Raw genomic sequence first — 19,142 nt, 5'->3', positions numbered from 1 at the left:
GGCCCCACATTTACACAGGACCAGCAGTAGTACATATAACAAAGTGTTTATACAGCGAGTTTGAAAAAGTTTGTATGGGGGGAAGATATTTTTATTATCGCATAAACATGGCCCGACAGTCAATTTATGAGAAAAATGGCAAAAAGACCTCTTTTGCCCCAAAAAATGAGTGTCTTGCAGTTATGGGCCCCACATTTACAAAACACCAGTAGTAGTACATATAATAAAGTGTTAATACAGCGAGTTTGAAAAAGTTTGTATGGGGGGAAGATATTTTTATAATCGCTTAAACATGGCCCGCTAGTCAATTAATGATAGAAATGGTAAAAAAAACTAATTTGTCTCAAAAAATGAGTATCTTACAATTACGAGCCCCTCATTTACACAAGACCAGCAGTAGTACATATAATAAAGTGTTAATACAGCTAGTTTGAAAAATTTGTATGGGGGGAAAATATTTTTATAATCGCTTAAACATGGCCCGCTAGTCAATTTACGATAGAAATGGCAAAATGACATAGTTCGCCCTTAAAAAAAATGTCTTATAATCAGGGTCCCCCATTTACACTTTGGGTAGTAGACACACTTATTGCATTGGATAATTAGTTGGTCTTAGTAGTAAGCCACCACACCACGTCAAGGTGCCAACTATCGTGATGGTTTTCATCTCAAAACTGGCGACGATCGAGAGAGAAAACCCTTAACTTTGGCATATATTGCAAAAGGTAAAATAGACTGATCATTTGTGTGTCCATGAAGCCGATGGATCTGAAAAATAATTGGAGTTAGGCATATGGTGAATATATAACGAAAAAATTTAGCATCGATTGCACTTCTCGCAATGCCATTCAATTTTGCAATCTTCCAGTGCCTCAGTTGGCACAGGAGTATTGCAACATTCCGGGTGGTACCATTCCAAACATGAAGTGCATTCTATCATAGTCTGATTTTGTATGTAGGGCAGTCGGCAGTTACAAAATATCTGAATATCCATAAATTTCGTATTGGTTTTATTGTGGTTTCGGCCGATATTAAAATTTGGTGAGAATCGTTTAGAACTTATGCCATCATAAATATTTTTTCGCAGATTTATCTCATCGAAAACTATATCCTCTGGTCTAATTCTTTCGCATAAAGCTATGCAAAAACTTATTGCAAATGGTCCGCAAGATGCACCTAACGTTTGTTGCTGGACGGGAGGAAATTCAATCTGTAGTTTGTTTGTTCCTAATGTTGGCCGCATGAGAAGCGAAATAGCATATTTGTCATTTTCTGTGTATTTCAAGTACGAACTATCATAGATTTGAATGGTATTCTGATTGAAAGAAAATATGTTTGACGCAGCTACCCAGTGATTATCATGCACGAACAAAATTTGAATAAACTTTTTGAAAGGAGCGTAGACCTTTGGGCCAGATATTGTGGTATAAAGTGTCGTGCTTTGAAGGCCGTCAGCATTCGGGTACTGCGATGACAAAATCAGCGATGCGGTATTTATAATGTCCGATGTGAACCAATCCCTTCGGAAATTTGTATTGGAGCTCAATATTTCAAAGTCAACGTTGGACATATGTACCAAGTTTCGAAAATCAATTTTGGGTGACCTAAATCGCAATGCCATTGACTGAGAAGACCCCTCACATATTATTTCCGTTTCCAATACATCATTATCAAGCAATTCTATTGGGCAAGAAGCTTTCAGAGGTCTAGACGGTGGCTGTAAATATATACCTTTCGATTTATCATTACCCATATTTCTACATCTTTTACCCCATTTCTCAATTTCTTGGTCAATTTGGTCTCTGTTATCGACTTTCCTTTTTTTGGGACGAACAATCAAATTATCCTGATATTCCCTAATTAGGGAATCATGAAGTTGATCATACACTACAGCGATCTCGTCAAGACGTTTAAACCGCCTGTTGTTGAAACGAGTACGCTTTAGCTCCTGTTGACTTTTCTCCATGATTCCCTGTGTTCGATTATCTTTTGCTAAGTTCTGTTTGTTAGAGACCGATGATTTTGCGTAAAAATGCTTATACTTTTCATAGCCTATTGTTGTACCAAACCTGCCCAAATCACCTACTAGCAAAGCGCCCCATAGACAAATTTTGGGTACATAAAACGTTTTAAATTTAGTCATTACTTCCGGACAATAAAAAGAGTTGGAACCACAAAAACCCGCATCAGTAGCAATTTTTGTAGCTCTAGCAATATCCAGATATAGTAATTCGGTAAAAGGATTACTCTCACTCCAGTCTGCATCTGGTAAAAGTTCACCCGATGCTTCATGATCGAAAACACATTCGGGTGGGGGTGGAATATTTTGTTTTTCGATACGCTTTTTCAAGTACGACCAGCTATTATCAACAAGATTCGAATTCAGGGATATCAATAATATTGTCAAATGATAAATAATTTTACGAAGTTTTTTAATTTCCTTGCAGCAAACAAGCAACCCAAATATATGCATGAATTCCCGCTTTACTTTTGGAACCCTACACGCCAATTGCTTGAAATTTTTCATGGTATGGCTGGTGCATAGGTGAAGAAAGGGTCGGGAAAGCATATCCAAATTTGCACTGCCTTGAATGACCGAATAACAGCGTGATATGTAGGCCTCTAAACTTTCGCGCATGTTTACCTGAATTATCGACTTAATGAGGGCCATACTACCATCACATATAAAAACTTTTGCGGGAAATCGTTTGGTCAATTTGGAAACATCAGAACGGAATTGTGACAAAAAGTTCGAAATATTTGCAATGTTGTGCCGATTCGTAACAAACGTTGCAACAGCAAATGGGGATTTGCCCTTTTGGGGATGGCGAGTAACTATTTCGTAAATGTAATATGGGCTTTGGGCACCAGAAGGCAGTACCCCACCAGTAGCGTCAATATAAATTATGTCATTTTGAGCATTTTGGATGAATATTCTTACAGACTGTTCCGACCACAACATAATACCTGGAGGAACTTGTGAAATTTGCTGCAAGGTTCCACGAATTAATTTATTGTTGAATTTTCTGGCCTGAAATTTTCTCAAACAGTCAAGCGAATTCCATTGATTATCGAAATCTGGGACATTTACCAATCTAGCCTCATATCGCGCCTTTTTTAACACCGCCTGTGACGGAGCATCGTCCCTATTACCAGAATGAAAAACATCGGAGGAGAGGGCACCAATTTTTTTTAAATACATATTGCGAGGAAGAGAATGAACCAATTTTTCTTTCAATTCCTCCCGCCGTTTACCCTTAAGTTGGATTGATTTAATACCAACGTGATACCTATTTCCCGTATACCTAACATGGAACATGCGAGGGTCCTCTCTATAGGATATTACAGATATTTTACGACTGCAGCCCGAGAAGCCACAATGTCCACTGCAAGCGAAAACGCGTTCAGAAAAGTCTCCCGAATTTACAGTATGCCATCTAAATGCATACGAACAGTATGGGTCACTTTTTTTAATAGCACTTCTAATGACATCGACCCAGTTCGGATTTTTTATTCGCCTCCCAATAATGCATTTAAAAAGATTACTCCAAATTTTTTTATCCATTCGAAATTTAGCTTTATTTTGCGGATTTCCGCATTCCATCACGACAGACGCTTGCACTGGACTTGGAGGTTGATCAGTTTTGTTCGAATTGGAAAATATATTTAAATTTCGACTAACCTCTTTTAAATCTTCTTCAGTGGTTATTGCGTTAGATAATTTAGATGACCTGCTGCAGTCAGTCGGTGTGTTACTTTTTAAAATCAAATTTTTACGCTTAGATTGTTTTGGTGAATCGCCAAATTGTTTACGTTCTTTTTCGTAAATTTCACTGTCTTTTTCGTTTTTAAAATGAGAGTATAAATCGGGCAAATTGTCATCCGACATGGTGTCGCTGAATGCCGGTACTTCAGGATGGTCGAAAATATCAATTGTTCCGTCGGTTGACGGAAGCGTTTTTACTACCTCTGAGGGTTGAACCGAAAATACTAAACTTTGACTTTTAATTTTTTCTGCATTTTTGTTCCAAAATTTTTTTAATTTTCGGATGGCATTTTTCAAAGCACTTTTTGCAAACTTCTTGTTCCAAATTACATTGGCTAATCTGACCCAGTCGTTGCCACAATCTGGATTGAATGAACCCAGTCCGTCAATTCCCGAAATAAATGACTCGATCGAAATTTCAAAGCAACAGAACACACCTCCCGACTGCTTGCATTCTAAGAGTGAGTATTCAAGACGGCTAAAATCTGTAATGGCCTGACTTGGCCGATTAAAATTAAGACATTCAATATTGGTTGGTTGATCACTATGCAATGATACTTTGTCAGAAATAGATTTGGGAAGAACAGTGCAAATCGGGTAACTAGAGAGGGCAGAAGTCGGAAATTCAGTATTTTGTCGAAAAGATCGACGGCGAAAGGATGACATTGCAATGTTCTGTGAAGAGTTAGCGTCGGTACGAGTTGCATGTGACACACTTTGTGAGACTGCACAGGTACCAAGACTTTATGTGGCACACTGTCTTCAAGCCCACGCGAAGGCACATCACCATTGCATGGACTCAAAGTATGTGCGGGTAAAGAAACAGGAGACAATGATCTCGCAATCGTGTCTGTAGCACGCCCTTTTAGTCCACGCAGAAGCACATCAGCATAAGATGGACTTAAAGTATGTGCGGGTGGAGGCGAAGGATTAGCAGTAAGGCAAGGGCTCTGGAGAATGGGAATAGAAACAGACGACAATGATCTCGCAATCGTGTCTGTAGCACGCCCTTTTAGTCCACGCAGAAGCACATCAGCATAAGATGGACTTAAAGTATGTGCGGGTGGAGGCGAAGGATTAGCAGTAAGGCAAGGGCTCTGGAGAATGGGAATAGAAACAGACGACAATGATCTCGCAATCGTGTCTGTAGCACGCCCTTTCAGTCCACGCAGAAGCACATCAGCATAAGATGGACTAAAAGTCTGTGCGGATGGGGGTGAAGTCTTTAGAGATATAAGGCAAGAATTCTGAAGGATGGAGGTGGGGGAAGGGACATTCGATAGAGACCTGACAACTGTATCTGGTCCTGGTGCACGCGCTTTACGTCCATGCGAAAGCACATCAGCATAAGATGGACGATGAGCGATGGGAGCTATAAAAGTATGAAAATCGTCCTTACGGTTATATGATGTAGTTGCTGGTCTTGAGGACTTGGGCGGCGCATCTGAAACATTCCGAGATTGAGAATATTAAAACGGTAGTGAGAGTCGTTTGTGATAAAAATAATAAATGTATGGTTCTCGAGAAAAACTGTTTGAAAACACTAATATTTCTAACATCATGGAAACAACTATGCTACAGCACTTTGCTTTGCTTGTACTTACTTGTACAGTATAGTACATTTACGCTATGCAGGGCATATACAACGTAGCATAAAAAGTGACACTTGAACTTATGCAATATAGTTTGGAATTTTTAGCGTGAAAATAATGCAATTACCTTCTACTACAATCTTTGACATAACTGATTCAAGGATCTCCATGTAGCGATGCAATCCTCTGTCGGATAAGTGAAGCCCATCACTCCATAAACGAGGTATCCTGCCGACATCCAAGTCCACGAGACGAACGCCAAAAGACTTGGTGATCCTTTCCATATCTTTGTTAGCTTCAGCAACGCAGCAGTTTTGTTGAGGAAGGATCTGGGATAATATTATCTAAACGAGAACAATAGTTCATGAGAATAGCAGCATTCATGGCCCATTCTTAGGAACGACAAGGGCTAAAAAAGACTTGCTTTTAAACTTTAACTGTAATCACACCAACGATAAAAATAAACTTACTTCTATCTCTATAAAAAACAAAAATGTGGGTTCGATAATTTTGAAGATCATTAACTATGTAGCGAAAAGAGCGTAACACATATTTTATTAATGTGAGAGTTCAAATTATGCTAAAGCAATTCCCATTGTTCGAATGGAAAATTTGACAACACAGAAAAACAATTTACTTCACTTGGAAATATTTTTAGTTAGTTCAAAGAAACAAACCTTCGCTCCCGGATATGCCTGCTGAGTCACTCGAATGAGTTGCTCGGCATATACACGGGAATCCTTGCTCCAGCCATTGAATCTTGCGATGTCATTGGTGCCAAGTGCTAACAAAACGTAGTCCACATTGGCGAATGGATCAGTCTCCGAAATCTCCTTCACGCCATGACGAAACTGGCCGCCAGGTAGGCATATAGAAGAAAGAGAAAACGGAGATGATCGCGATGGGGAGACAATCTGTAATGTAAACAAATAACACAAACTATTTAATTGCAGTACTTGTAACAAATATGCAATGTGAGACAAAATATTCATATCATGTGTTTAGGTCGCCTCCCAAAGCTCGTAATCCAGTCCTATAAAGAATTAGATTACGGTATATTTTCTTCATTGAGTAGACATAGGCTATTTATTTGTGAATGACGCGAAAAATTTCAAATTCTATTTCTTGGAATTTTTAAAGTGAATGATATAGGTTGGTAAATTGCTATAATCAATAAACTTACCTTAGGGTATGTATAATTGCGGGCATTACTGTCGGACACCACGAGAAGATGAGGGCGGCCGAGTTGTTTGCTACCATGGAGGTATGCGGTTTGTTTGCCGCTTGCAGTCGCAGCACCTTTTGGATAGGCCACTGGTCTTGTCCTATAACCTCGCATGTTGACTGAAATGATAGATCAAGGAGTTACGGTAAATGTAAAACGAATAAACGATACTCACCCGTCTGGATAGTCACTTTGTCTGGAAGTGGTCGAGCTCACGTTCACACATGCAACACCCTGGTAATATGGATTATTACGCAACAATACCTTCAAGAAAGATGACGTGGCGTGTACGTGGCACATTACAACACCATGTGGTAAAATGTCATGGGTTTCTTATGGCAATGCATTATTTATTACGTAACCGAATCAGAAAGATGACGTGGCCTGATAAGTGGAACATATGATAACTCCAAAAAATATGACGTGGCCACCATGTGACTCAAATAACCATTAGGAAAGATGGCATGGCCTCACACACCTCAGCGCTGGATTACCCATTAAATCAGGGGTCTCAAACTCGCGGGCCAATTGCGGCCCGCGGGAGGATAGTTTGTAGCCCCCGACTTGGTAATAAAGTTTATTGTTAGTGCGGCACGCAAGTCACTTAACTCAGCATGATTAATGCTCCTAATATAACAGCGTTTCCCAAACTGTGTTCCGCGTTCATTAAGTTGTTGCCCAAAATCGCGTCACCGTCGGCCTAAAGTGGACTAACTGAGTTAGGGTAAACAATATAAACAATATAAGCACGTGCTTAGGGCACTAAGCAAAGAGGGGAAACAGTATTTAATATAGTTTATCGGTGTTTATTAAAATATTACGAGTTCACCAGACGATTCAAACTTCAAAATGTTTGCTTATTTTTCGTCTTCTCTTCAAGTATCATATTAACCTTCTAAATTAAACAGAAACACTGAAACTTATTTACTGGACACGAAATGGGCCAATGAGTCGTTTTCTTAAATTGTTGTTGTTTTTTCTTTCTAGTATTCTCCTTGTTGCTGCATATTTGTTTTAAAAAAAAATTTTGCCCTTCAACAATTGGACCAATGAACTATTTACACTATGTGACGCGGCGATCAAGTGGTCAGTGAAGTCGGGAGTTTTTTAATAAGATACACCAGAGTGGTCCAAACTCTGTCATGCTGATACATTCTGTGCGGCTCACACAACAATTTTAGCGTATATTTGTATCTAATGGAGGAACTTTCTTGAGTTTTTTTTAGCTATTACAAATGGGGTTGGGATCCCGAGATTCAAACCCTTTTTCTATCGCTTTTTGCCCCTTTTCAAGTATTGGACTAATGAACAATTCCGCGATCGCATTTCAACGATCCAGTGGTCAGCGAAGTCGGGAGTTTTTCAATGAGGTAGACCAGGGTGGTCCAAAGCCGTCATGCTGATACATTCCGTGCGGCCATTCGAACAATTTTTGCGTATATTTGTATCTGATAGCAGTATATTTCTATCATTAATTGACTACCGGGCCATGTTTAAACGATAATTAAAGTATCTTCCCCCCATACAAACTTTTTCAAACTCACTGTATTAACACTTTATTATATGTACTACTACCGGTCTTGTGTAAATTAGGGGCCCGTAATTGCAAGACACTCATTTTTTGGGGCAAAGTAGGTCTTTTTGCCATTTTTTATCAAAAATTGACTATCGGGCCATGTTTATACGATTATAAAAATATCTTCCCCCCATACAAACTTTTTCAAACTCGCTGAATTAACACTTTATTATATGTACTACTACTGGTGTTTTGTAAATGTGGGGCCCGTAATACAAGACACTCATTTTTTGGGGCAAAATAGGTCTTTTTGCCATTTCTATTAAAAATTGACTATCGGGCCATGTTTAAGCGATTATAAAAATATCTTCCCCCCATACAAACTTTTTCAAACTCGCTGTATTAGCACTTTATTATATGTACTACTACTGGTCTTGTGTAAATGAGGGGCCCGTAATTGCAAGACACTCATTTTATGGGGAAACTAGGTCTTTTTGCCATTTTTTATCAAAAATTGACTATCGGGCCATGTTTAAGCGATTATAAAAATATCTTCCCCCCATACAAACTTTTTCAAACTCGCTGTATTAGCACTTTATTATATGTACTACTACTGGTCTTGTGTAAATGAGGGGCCCATAACTGCAAGAAACTCATTTTTTGGGGCAAAATAGGTCTTTTTGCCATTTCTATCAAAAATTGACTATCGGGCCATGTTTAAGCGATTATAAAAATATCTTCCCCCCATACAAACTTTTTCAAACTCGCTGTATTAACACTTTATTATATGTACTACTACTGGTCTTGTGTAAATGAGGGGCCCGTAATTGCAAGACACTCATTTTTTGGGGCAAAGTAGGTCTTTTTGCCATTTCTATCAAAAATTGATTATCGGGCCATGTTTGGGCCATTATAAAAATATTATCCCCCCATACAAACTTTTTCAAACTCGCTGTATTAGCACTTTTTTATATGTACCACTACTGGTCTTGTGTAAATGAGGGGCCCGTAATTTCAAGACACTCATTTTATGGGGAAACTAGGTCTTTTTGCCATTTTTTATCAAAAATTGACTATCGGGCCATGTTTAAGCGATTATAAAAATATCTTCCCCCCATACAAACTTTTTAAAACTCGCTGTATTAGCACTTTATTATATGTACTACTACTGGTCTTGTGTAAATGAGGGACCCGTAATTGCAAGACACTCATTTTATGGGGAAACTAGGTCTTCTTGCCATTTTTTATCAAAAATTGACTATCGGGCCATGTTTAAGCGATTATAAAAATATCTTCCCCCCATACAAACTTTTTCAAACTCGCTGTATTAGCACTTTATTATATGTACTACTACTGGTCTTGTGTAAATGAGGGGCCCATAACTGCAAGACACTCATTTTTTGGGGCAAAATAGGTCTTTTTGCCATTTCTATCAAAAATTGACTATCGGGCCATGTTTAAGCGATTATAAAAATATCTTCCCCCCATACAAACTTTTTCAAACTCGCTGTATTAACACTTTATTATATGTACTACTACTGGTCTTGTGTAAATGAGGGGCCCGTAATTGCAAGACACTCATTTTTTGGGGCAAAGTAGGTCTTTTTGCCATTTCTATCAAAAATTGATTATCGGGCCATGTTTGGGCCATTATAAAAATATTATCCCCCCATACAAACTTTTTCAAACTCGCTGTATTAGCACTTTATTATATGTACTACTACTGGTCTTGTGTAAATGAGGGGCCCGTAATTTCAAGACACTCATTTTATGGGGAAACTAGGTCTTTTTGCCATTTTTTATCAAAAATTGACTATCGGGCCATGTTTAAGCGATTATAAAAATATCTTCCCCCCCATACAAACTTTTTCAAACTCGCTGTATTAGCACTTTATTATATGTACTACTACTGGTCTTGTGTAAATGAGGGGCCCATAACTGCAAGACACTCATTTTTTGGGGCAAAAGAGGTCTTTTTGCCATTTCTATAAAAAATTAACTATCGGGCCATGTTTGGGCCATTATAAAAATATTATCCCCCCATACAAACTTTTTCAAACTCGCTGTATTAGCACTTTATTATATGTACTACTACTGGTCTTGTGTAAATGAGGGGCCCGTAATTGCAAGACACTCATTTTATGGGGAAACTAGGTCTTTTTGCCATTTTTTATCAAAAATTGACTATCGGGCCATGTTTAAGCGATTATAAAAATATCTTCCCCCCATACAAACTTTTTCAAACTCGCTGTATTAACACTTTATTATATGTACTACTACTGGTGTTTTGTAAATGTGGGGCCTATAACTGCAAGGCACTCATTTTTTGGGGCAAAAGAGGTCTTTTTGCCATTTTTCTTATAAATTGACTATCGGACCATATTTATGCGATAATAAAAATATCTTCCCCCCATACAAACTTTTTCAAACTCGCTGTATTAACACTTTAATATATGTACTACTACTGGTGTTTTGTAAATGTGGGGCCCATAACTGCAAGACACTCATTCTTTGGGGCAAAGTAGGTCTTTTTGCCATTTTTTTTATCAAAAATTTACTATCGGGCCATGTTTATACGATTATAAAAATATTATCCCCCCATACAAACTTTTTCAAACTCGCTGTATTAACACTTTATTATATGTACTACTACTGGTCTTGTGTAAATGAGGGGCCCATAACTGCAAGACACTCATTTTTTGGGGCAAAATAGGTCATTTTGCCATTTCTATCAAAAAGTGATTATCGGGCCATGTTTAAGCCATTATAAAAATATTTTCCCCCCATACAAACTTTTTCAAACTCGCTGTATTAACATTATATTATATGTACTACTACTGGTCTTTTGTAAATGTGGGGCCCGTAATTGCAAGACACTCATTTTTTGGAGCAAAAGAGGACTTTTTGCCATTTCTATCATAAATTGTCAAGCGGGTCATGTTTAAACGAGAATAAAAATATCTTCCCCCCATACAAACTTTTTGAAACTCGTTGTATAAACACTTTATTAAATGTACTACTACTGTTTATGTATAAATGGAAAGGGTCATGATTGTAAGACACATCTTTTTGGGGCAAAGTAGGTCTTTTTACCAATTTTATCAAAAATTGACGACTGGGACAGGTTTAAACGATAATAAGTAACTCTTCCACCTATCCAATCTTTGTCAAACTCGTTGTGTTTACTTCCCATTATAAGCACTTATACTTATATTTCTTATACTAAGCGGATATATTTGTGAGACACTTATATTTGGGGGAGAACTGTAATTTTTCGGCAATTATTCACAGTTTTTATGGTTAATCTGGCAACACATAAAGCATCAGCTGATTTTGCATCGATGCCTTTTTCGTAAACTCTCGCATCGATCAATTGAAATCTGAGTTCTGGCAACAGTGATCGGCGCGTTCAAAAACGAGAGAGATGTCTGCTGAGAGATGTCTGCTAGGGTAACTTTGGTTATCTATATCTGGTTATACTTTGCGTGTTCGCTGACCCTGCAGAACTCAATTATGTGCGCTAGGATTTCTGTACTCTTCGTCGCTAATTGGGTTGGTTACGGCCCGGCTTCCACTTTATTGAGACTGATAATCTGAAACAAATAATGAAATAACTGGCTAACTAATCCCATACCCGACATGGACCGGTAATGAAGACTCGTAGTCAACAATAGATTATGCGGTTGTATTGTCCTTCAAAGTTCACTATCAAAGTGTATTTATTAATTGGGGCCAGCCGAGTGTTTATGTTACATAAGTTTGACGCCCGAACGATACCCGTTCTTGTCTTTGTCTTTTTTTTATTTTGAATATATGTTTGTGCGTTGAATGTGGGTAAACTTTGCCAGTTTCTCCGATTTTCCCAATCTTCTGTGTGTTCATTGTTTGTGTTTTGTGTATGATTTTTTGCGGGAAAATCAAAATATACCTATTATACTTATACTCTTCTGAAATGAATATTCGGTTTGTTATTCCCATACCTGGCATGGTTTACCACATGGTCAAGCCTTCTGTTCAGCTTACCTCTCTGTAAAATACCTCTCTATAAAATCCTAGTTGAATTTAGGGATCTAGACTCAAAATAACATCTTCGCATAATATTTACAGAAAATGTAAGACATTTTTAATAGAAAATGTGTTCTATACGTGATATCGAAAGCAAAAAAATTGTGGAAATAAACGAGAAGAAAACAACCTTTGGTCGCGGGCCGTTTCTGGCAGTCAGAGATAAAAGAGTTTCACGGAACCATGGCACTATCAAACAAGTCGGGAGCGGAATAGAAATAACATCAATTCATGTGAATCCGTGTTTTTATGCGAAAAAATCTGAGCTCGACAAATGGATGAAACTGGACAAAGATGAGGCAGTGGTTCTTCGAGTTGGAGATATATTTTCCCTCCTGCCAAAACAATATATTTATGAGGTAATAAACGATTCGAAATCAGAAAGTGGGAACGCTGAATCAGCAGATATTGAAAGTACAAATATTTCCTCTAATAAGACCGATTCTGAACCTAAAAAAGATATTGTTAAAAATAATAAGCACGAAAAAAAAATTAATGTTGAAATCAAACCAACTCCAGAAATAGATACGTCAACGAAAAAATCAAATACAAAACAGAAAATAAGTGATACGAAATTGGAAACTGTAAATCTGGCAGAATCTGAAACTGTTTCCCAGACCACTCGCAAAAAAGAGTTCCCAACCCCATCTAAAATTAAAAAAATGGGAACACAGAATTCTTTCATGGATGGAGAAAAAGAAATTGCATTTCCGACAGAGAAAAAACGAAAACTTCCAGCGTGGATGTTAAATCAGACTAAAACACCAAAAAATGACTCGAAAAATCTGACAAAAACCCCAAAAAATAAGAAATCTAATGCAAAGCAAACTCCAAAATCTTCGACAGCGAAACGTAGACAGAAAATGCCGTCGGTTAAGTTTGACTCTAGTGATGATGAGGATATTACTATTAATACTGCAACTAGTGGGAAAGAAATACCAAAAAGGGGAACGCAGGTAAAAACAAAAGATGAAGATTCGCCAAAAAAAGCTGAACCCGCTGTCAAAAAAGGAAAAAGCCTTGAAAATTCAGCGAAAAGAACTGAAGTTTCTATTAAAAAATCACCAAGAAGGTCACCTTCCAATGACACAAAAATTTCAACTCCTACAAAACAACAACAACGAAAAAGTGAAATAGACAATCTTGAACAGACTAGCGAAAATATAGAAATGGTCGATGTGAGCATCGCGGCTCAAACCATGAACACTAGTTCGAATCAAATGTCACCGAGCAAGGCATTTGTTGATGATGTTGCCACGACAACACTATCCAATGTTTCTCATCCATCAGGCGATGACCTTTCACCCCCTCCTCAGCAAGGAGCTTCAAATACAACAGGTATGAACAGTGGTGGGATTCAAATTTTTGTCAGCCGGTTTCTTCACAAAAGTCATATTTTTCAGCCGGTTCTGTTACAAGCAGAACATTAACAGTAATGCTAACAGGTTCGCTGATCTCATGAAATTCTGTGAGACTGTTCTATAGAACCGGTGCGAACAGGCTGAATCCCAATACTGGGTGTGAATAACTTTTATATCCATCCCGGGGGGTGAAAGTCGAAAGACTGCTTGATCTTGAGATAGGATCTTGATTTTTTTCTGGGAAAAAGAAAGCTAATAAGCTGACTTAATCATAAGATCGGAAAGTATACAGAATTACCATGAGGCAACACATACTCTTGGGATTTGATTTTTAACCTGGGATTCGATTTCAAGGCTTTCACCACTGACCTATCGTTCTCACAGTCGATTAATATAAAAGTGTGAAATAGACGAATATAGGAAATATTTGCGGCAGTGCTTCTGAGTCATGATGTGACTCGAAGCTCTAGCTTATACAGAGCTTTCTCTGAGTGAAAGCAGTTTAAAACATTGTATGAAAATAAATCAATAAATACTACCACAATTTATTTTTTATTTCTAAAACAGCACCGTCACCAGCCAGCACCAGTAACTTACTTCGCTCATCCTGTGCATTTGGCTCGTCTTGTTATCGTAAGAATCCAACACATTTCCGAGAATTCAGCCACCCGGGTGACGCTGACTACATTGACCCTGGAACCAGTGATGGTAATTTTATTTCTTCTTGATTTTTTCGGCCCCTCAAGATCATCGGTTCGGGAAATCCCTTTCCTTCACGATTTTTTTAATAAGGTTAGCTTTATTGCTTTTCATTTTGTCAAAAGTCGTGGCAACCACGAGTTATGTTTTCAAGTTACATTTGCACAATTCAATTATTATAGAAGACATTTTAAATGTTCATATCGTTCATGGATCGATTATTTTGCTCAACCGAGAAATCATTATCCACTGAAAAGGTTGCCTCTCTCAAGAAGTGGCGGCGACTGTTTCACAAAACCTTGCATCTGAATTTTGGTTTTGGGAATTCCGAACCCCCCTTTCCTCCTTTGGAATATCCTAGCTGTAACCCTGTGGTCAGTATAGGCTTTAACTTCAATTGATATTAAGTTTGTCTTCAAGGACATTCCAAACGTTGGACAAACTCAGCGGGGTATTGAGGGTTGGGAACCCTTCGAACTGTGAAAAAAGGCATTATTCTGTATCTTACATACTGTATATGCTCGTTTCACTGACCGATCTTGATTAAGGACCCGTTTGAATTGACCCGTTGTACCTGCGGTGCGTAGAAAAAGTCAAAATTTCGGTTATTCTCGTTTAAATCATACTTGAGAACTGGAAATAACAATATATTAATTATTGTAACGATCAAAAATAACAAGCGCCCGTCCTTGAATAAGGGCCGGTTTGAATTAGGGCCCGGTTAGTGAGTTGGTTGAAAAAAATATGGGCTCGGGCTACTAAAAGAGGAAATACGCTAGCTATTTTTCGTAGCTTGAACCTGCTAGCTGTTACGACCCAACTTGGCAATTAGAAATATCAGAACCTTCGCCTTTGAAAAATTCCTGGTTATGCCATCGAATAAACTGGTCCATATTTTACTAAGTTGTGGAAATGCGCTGAACTTCTCCATGGCCATTCATATTTTGAGATTATTTTCTCTATTTCACTCAGATGATAGCAACAGACCTGAATGTCCGTACGGAACAAGCTGTTACAGGAAGAATCCTTTGCATAAGAAACAATACCGACACGGTAAAAGAGTGGCACCTAAGAGAGTGGCTAAGATGTGAGTAAGTTATGATGGAGGTTTTAACAAGTACTTTAGTTATGTTGAATTCACTCATTTGCTGATTGTATAAAATAGATCACAGGTCGACAACCTTTAGCATTGAAAAAGCCATTTGACATCCTCACCACTCTCGACTTATACCTGCTGCGATGTGTGATTAGTGAATGGTAATAGACTTCATGCCCCCGACTTTCATTGAATCCCAACTAGGGTCTCGTGTAGTTTCGTACCTAACCTACTTTTAGTAGGCGTAGCATAACAATTTTCTGATATGTCAATCCTAACCCCCATCTGACTACGCCATCCAAAGATGACGTCACTACGACATCACAATCTCGTCATAGAGCTTGCCAAATATACGTACAATCGCCCGAAATGGCATCGGCACCTACGATAAAGAACTGACTAACGTCATCAATCTCTCTCCTATCGGGATCATAGCGACGAGCAAACGAGAGAAGTATCTGTTCGATTTCGGGTGCTCGTTTGCGCGTCTTGGACGTGACTGTGACGTTGTAGTGACGTAATTTTTTGGATGGCGTAGTCAGGTGGGGGTTAGGATTGACACGTGAAAAAATTGTTATGCTACGCCCACTAGAAGTTCGTTAGGTGCGAAACTACATGAGATCCCCCAACTGCTTCCAGCATAAAACTGCTGTAACCACTTTGATTCATGGAAGCCAGAGCTTTGAAAGAACCGCAAGTTACTGATCGCTGATATAGATGTTTCCCTGAGCATCGATTATCGTAAAAATGACCAATCAGCAAATAGTCATCGATGACGTTGCTATTGCAATTTTTGCACCCGCCTAGGCATGTTTGTGTTTCAGTGCCTTGTTTGCTGTTTTGTGTTTCCAAGAAGCATTTGTAATCGAAGTATTTTAATTGTCATTATGTCTCTAATGAGCTTTAGTTTAGTAATAATAAAAAATTAGTCCTGAAAAAGCTGCAAAAATTAGCTATTAGCACCTGTAAATGGCACGTGGTTGTTTTTTTTAATAAAAATAAAGGGTTGGAGCATGAAAGTCAGTTTATAAGTTGCGACACAAGAAGTATGAACACAAAAATTCTTTTATTTTTAGCCGAGCAACTGGCAAATCAGTGAGAGGACAGTAACAGTTTATACAATTATGATAACATAGGAGTCTTGCCTCGTCATATAGTTACCCCATCTACTCAACTTTCCTCTCTCCAGACAAAAATCCTTTCAGTCAAGCAGTAAGTCTTTCCCTTTTTAGCCGAGCGGCTCGCAAAGCAGCGAGGAACGACGAGAGTAGCTCCGATGATTATGACTTTGACGACAGCTTCCTTAACGATGATTCAGATGATGATATTTCTGATGAAGATTCGGACTGGAATCCTTCGCAAAACTCGGAAAAACAGAAGGTTTGGTTAATGTATTTTGAGGGAGTTTCCGATAATTCAGTATAAACGTATATTTGATACTCCCGTAGTATGTGTACCAGGTTAGGGTTAGGCTATAATTTTATCATGATTTTCCATATTTTAGTTCTATTACGAGTGAGTTCGGGAACTATCTGTGCCAAGCCAAGTGAATATCCCCCCTGCCCATAGGTTTCAATTCCTTTACACAACTGGATGTAGAGTGGGCGAACCAAATTAGTTGCCTCCATATTGGTACACACACTTCTGGAGCGACGTATATTTAGTTGCCAGAAATACAATAAAGATACAGTTGACAATTTCCTCGAGTAAGATCACTCACTTAAAGACTCAATTTTAAGCTCTGACGTTAAAATTTGCACCGCAAATTTGCACTAGTCCACTAGCGTTCAAACACCATGCCAGAATGTAACTCTTGCAGGTTACTACCCCCCCCCCCCCTCTTTTAAAATGTTTTCTCTGACCTACTAGCTGTTACCCAAACTTGGCAATTATAAATTTCAGAACCCCAGGCTAACCCCAGGCAGAAAATTTCAGGCTAACTGTATCAAATCAGAAAGGTTCCCGTATTCTAAAGAATACTAGTTCCTTACGTATCAGTGAACAACACTTGTCACAGAGCCTTGTTAAGATACGGAGGAAAAAATGTGTTTTGTACATTTCAGAAATCAACTCCACGGCGGAAGCGCAAACAGCCGAATTATGCAGAATCTGACTCTAACGATTCAACAGACGAAGAAGATTTGTCCGACCTCGTGTCCGATGCAAAAAAGTTTGCGACAAACAGAAAAATGTGGAAAAAGTAGGCGCAGTTGGGAGGAGAGTATTTCTTCAAATTAGTTTTTACGATATTTTGACCCGGCTTCGATCAATCCAAAATCTTCATCCAGAGTGCACTCCTGTTTTTGCACAGTTGAAGTAGTTTGCGATTATCAGAATATTCAATTGAAGAATACTAGTAATAATACAGCTAATACATATCAAGATTCCATCTGGAAAACAATAATCCGAAAACTCCCAGCCATCCACAGTCTACTTATAAAAGTTATCGGGGCCAATGCTCCAAAACCATCAATGAAACGTGCGGTTAGAATCGAATTCTCGTGTGGAGGTCTGGTTTCAGTAGCTCGTATATAAACTATAATTTTTTATGAACCGTGAGGCGCACTAAAATTTTTTTTCTCTTCTTAAAAATTGATTTTGCGCCTGATGTATGAATCAGTTAGTGCTTTATGCACCTCATGTATCAAACAAAACCCAGTCTAAGCAATTTATTGACTGTGCGTTTTATTGTCCGTAAAATATGATATTATGGAGCGTCTTAAGTTTTAACTACTAATCAAACTAGCTAGATATTAATCTGACTCCGAAACAGAAAGAATTAATAGGTTACCGTGTTCTATTTGAGATGTCTGTTAATTTGATATAACAGGAAAAGATCCAGAGAATGCCTCTATAAGATTGTTACAATTACTACTTGGTCACCCAGTTCAAATTCTCAGGTTCAAATTTCATACAGATCATTGTGAGAGATGATTGCGGATGTCTGCCACAGATCTTGGAATGAATTTTGGTCGTTTTTTTGACCGTTTTGTTAAATTCCACCCTCTGCCTGATTTGCAAACCTTTGTTCCTCCCTTCCTTAGTATAACAGCTACTTTATTTATTCCATCTTTAATGGGTCCTTAGGGCTTCTTAGCTATTGTCATGTTTGCATTCCTATTTTTGCAGAATTTAAGTAGTTTTTTAGGTGCTCCCTAAGTATTCGCACCAAGATGGCGCACAACCTGAACATAGTATGTGTACCGGATCAGGGCTGTTCAGGTTGTGCGTCATCTTGATAGGAATACTTCCGAGCGATGTTTTTTATGTAATTTTGAATAAGTAATCTAGCAATTAGTATAATCAACTCAAGAATTCTGGTAATACTACAGCGAATACAAAAGCAAAATTACTTCAGTGTTGGGAAAGTTGGCTTCACCCGAAACCGGCATGGACTGAAAATTTTCAGGATAGCATAGAACAGGGTGGTCCAAGGTTGCGAGATCAGAAGGCTGCAAATAATTTTTTTAGAGGCCTTTCGGATCGCAGTCTGGGAAAACCCAAAAGTGATTCTTTTACCTGACCCACGTGCCAGGGTTTGTACCACCCGGGCATAAAATTCAAAATTGGAACTAATCTGTGATCTTCTCCATTTAATTTTTATTTTTTCCGATTATTTACTTTTTACACTTTTACATTTATAGTAGTGATCACAACATTAGATTTAATTTTCCAATAAATATCACAGTATAGTGTGTTGATATAATGTGGATAATTATTTTCATCGTACGAAGACCAATATAGGTCGACAGTTGGCGCATTGTGCTAAGCGGTTGGAATACGTATACCACCTCTGATTACCCTTCGTGAGTTCAAATCCTG

General features: G+C 38.3%; 2 protein-coding genes across 3 annotated transcripts; one reads left to right on the top strand and one right to left on the bottom strand.

Annotated features, from left to right (window-relative positions):
• Positions 1-817: 817 nt before the first annotated feature.
• LOC144431350 (uncharacterized) lies at positions 818-3,889 on the bottom strand. Its single transcript, XM_078119375.1, has one exon. It carries the CDS (start codon positions 3,887-3,889, stop codon positions 818-820), a length of 3,072 nt encoding a protein of 1,023 aa, XP_077975501.1.
• An 8,321-nt stretch (positions 3,890-12,210) lies between these two features.
• Positions 12,211-19,032, top strand: LOC120332486 (aprataxin and PNK-like factor). Of its 2 annotated transcripts, XM_039399735.2 has the most exons (5): positions 12,211-13,502; positions 14,093-14,233; positions 15,197-15,311; positions 16,553-16,700; positions 17,384-19,032. In XM_039399735.2, the coding sequence occupies exons 1-5, from the start codon at positions 12,233-12,235 to the stop codon at positions 17,522-17,524; spliced, it is 1,815 nt and encodes a 604-aa protein (XP_039255669.2). In that variant the 5' UTR covers positions 12,211-12,232; the 3' UTR covers positions 17,525-19,032. The 2 variants fall into 2 exon arrangements, with proteins under 2 accessions (XP_039255669.2, XP_039255670.2); XM_039399736.2 differs by lacking the exon at positions 17,384-19,032 and having other exon boundaries at positions 15,197-15,315.
• The last annotated feature ends 110 nt before the right edge of the window (positions 19,033-19,142 follow it).

The sequence above is a fragment of the Styela clava genome, chromosome 13, assembly GCF_964204865.1.
Source record: "Styela clava chromosome 13, kaStyClav1.hap1.2, whole genome shotgun sequence".
NCBI classification, from domain to species: domain Eukaryota; kingdom Metazoa; phylum Chordata; class Ascidiacea; order Stolidobranchia; family Styelidae; genus Styela; species Styela clava.
Note: the sequence above shows the minus strand (reverse complement) of the source record. Positions and strands in the feature narration are given on the sequence as shown.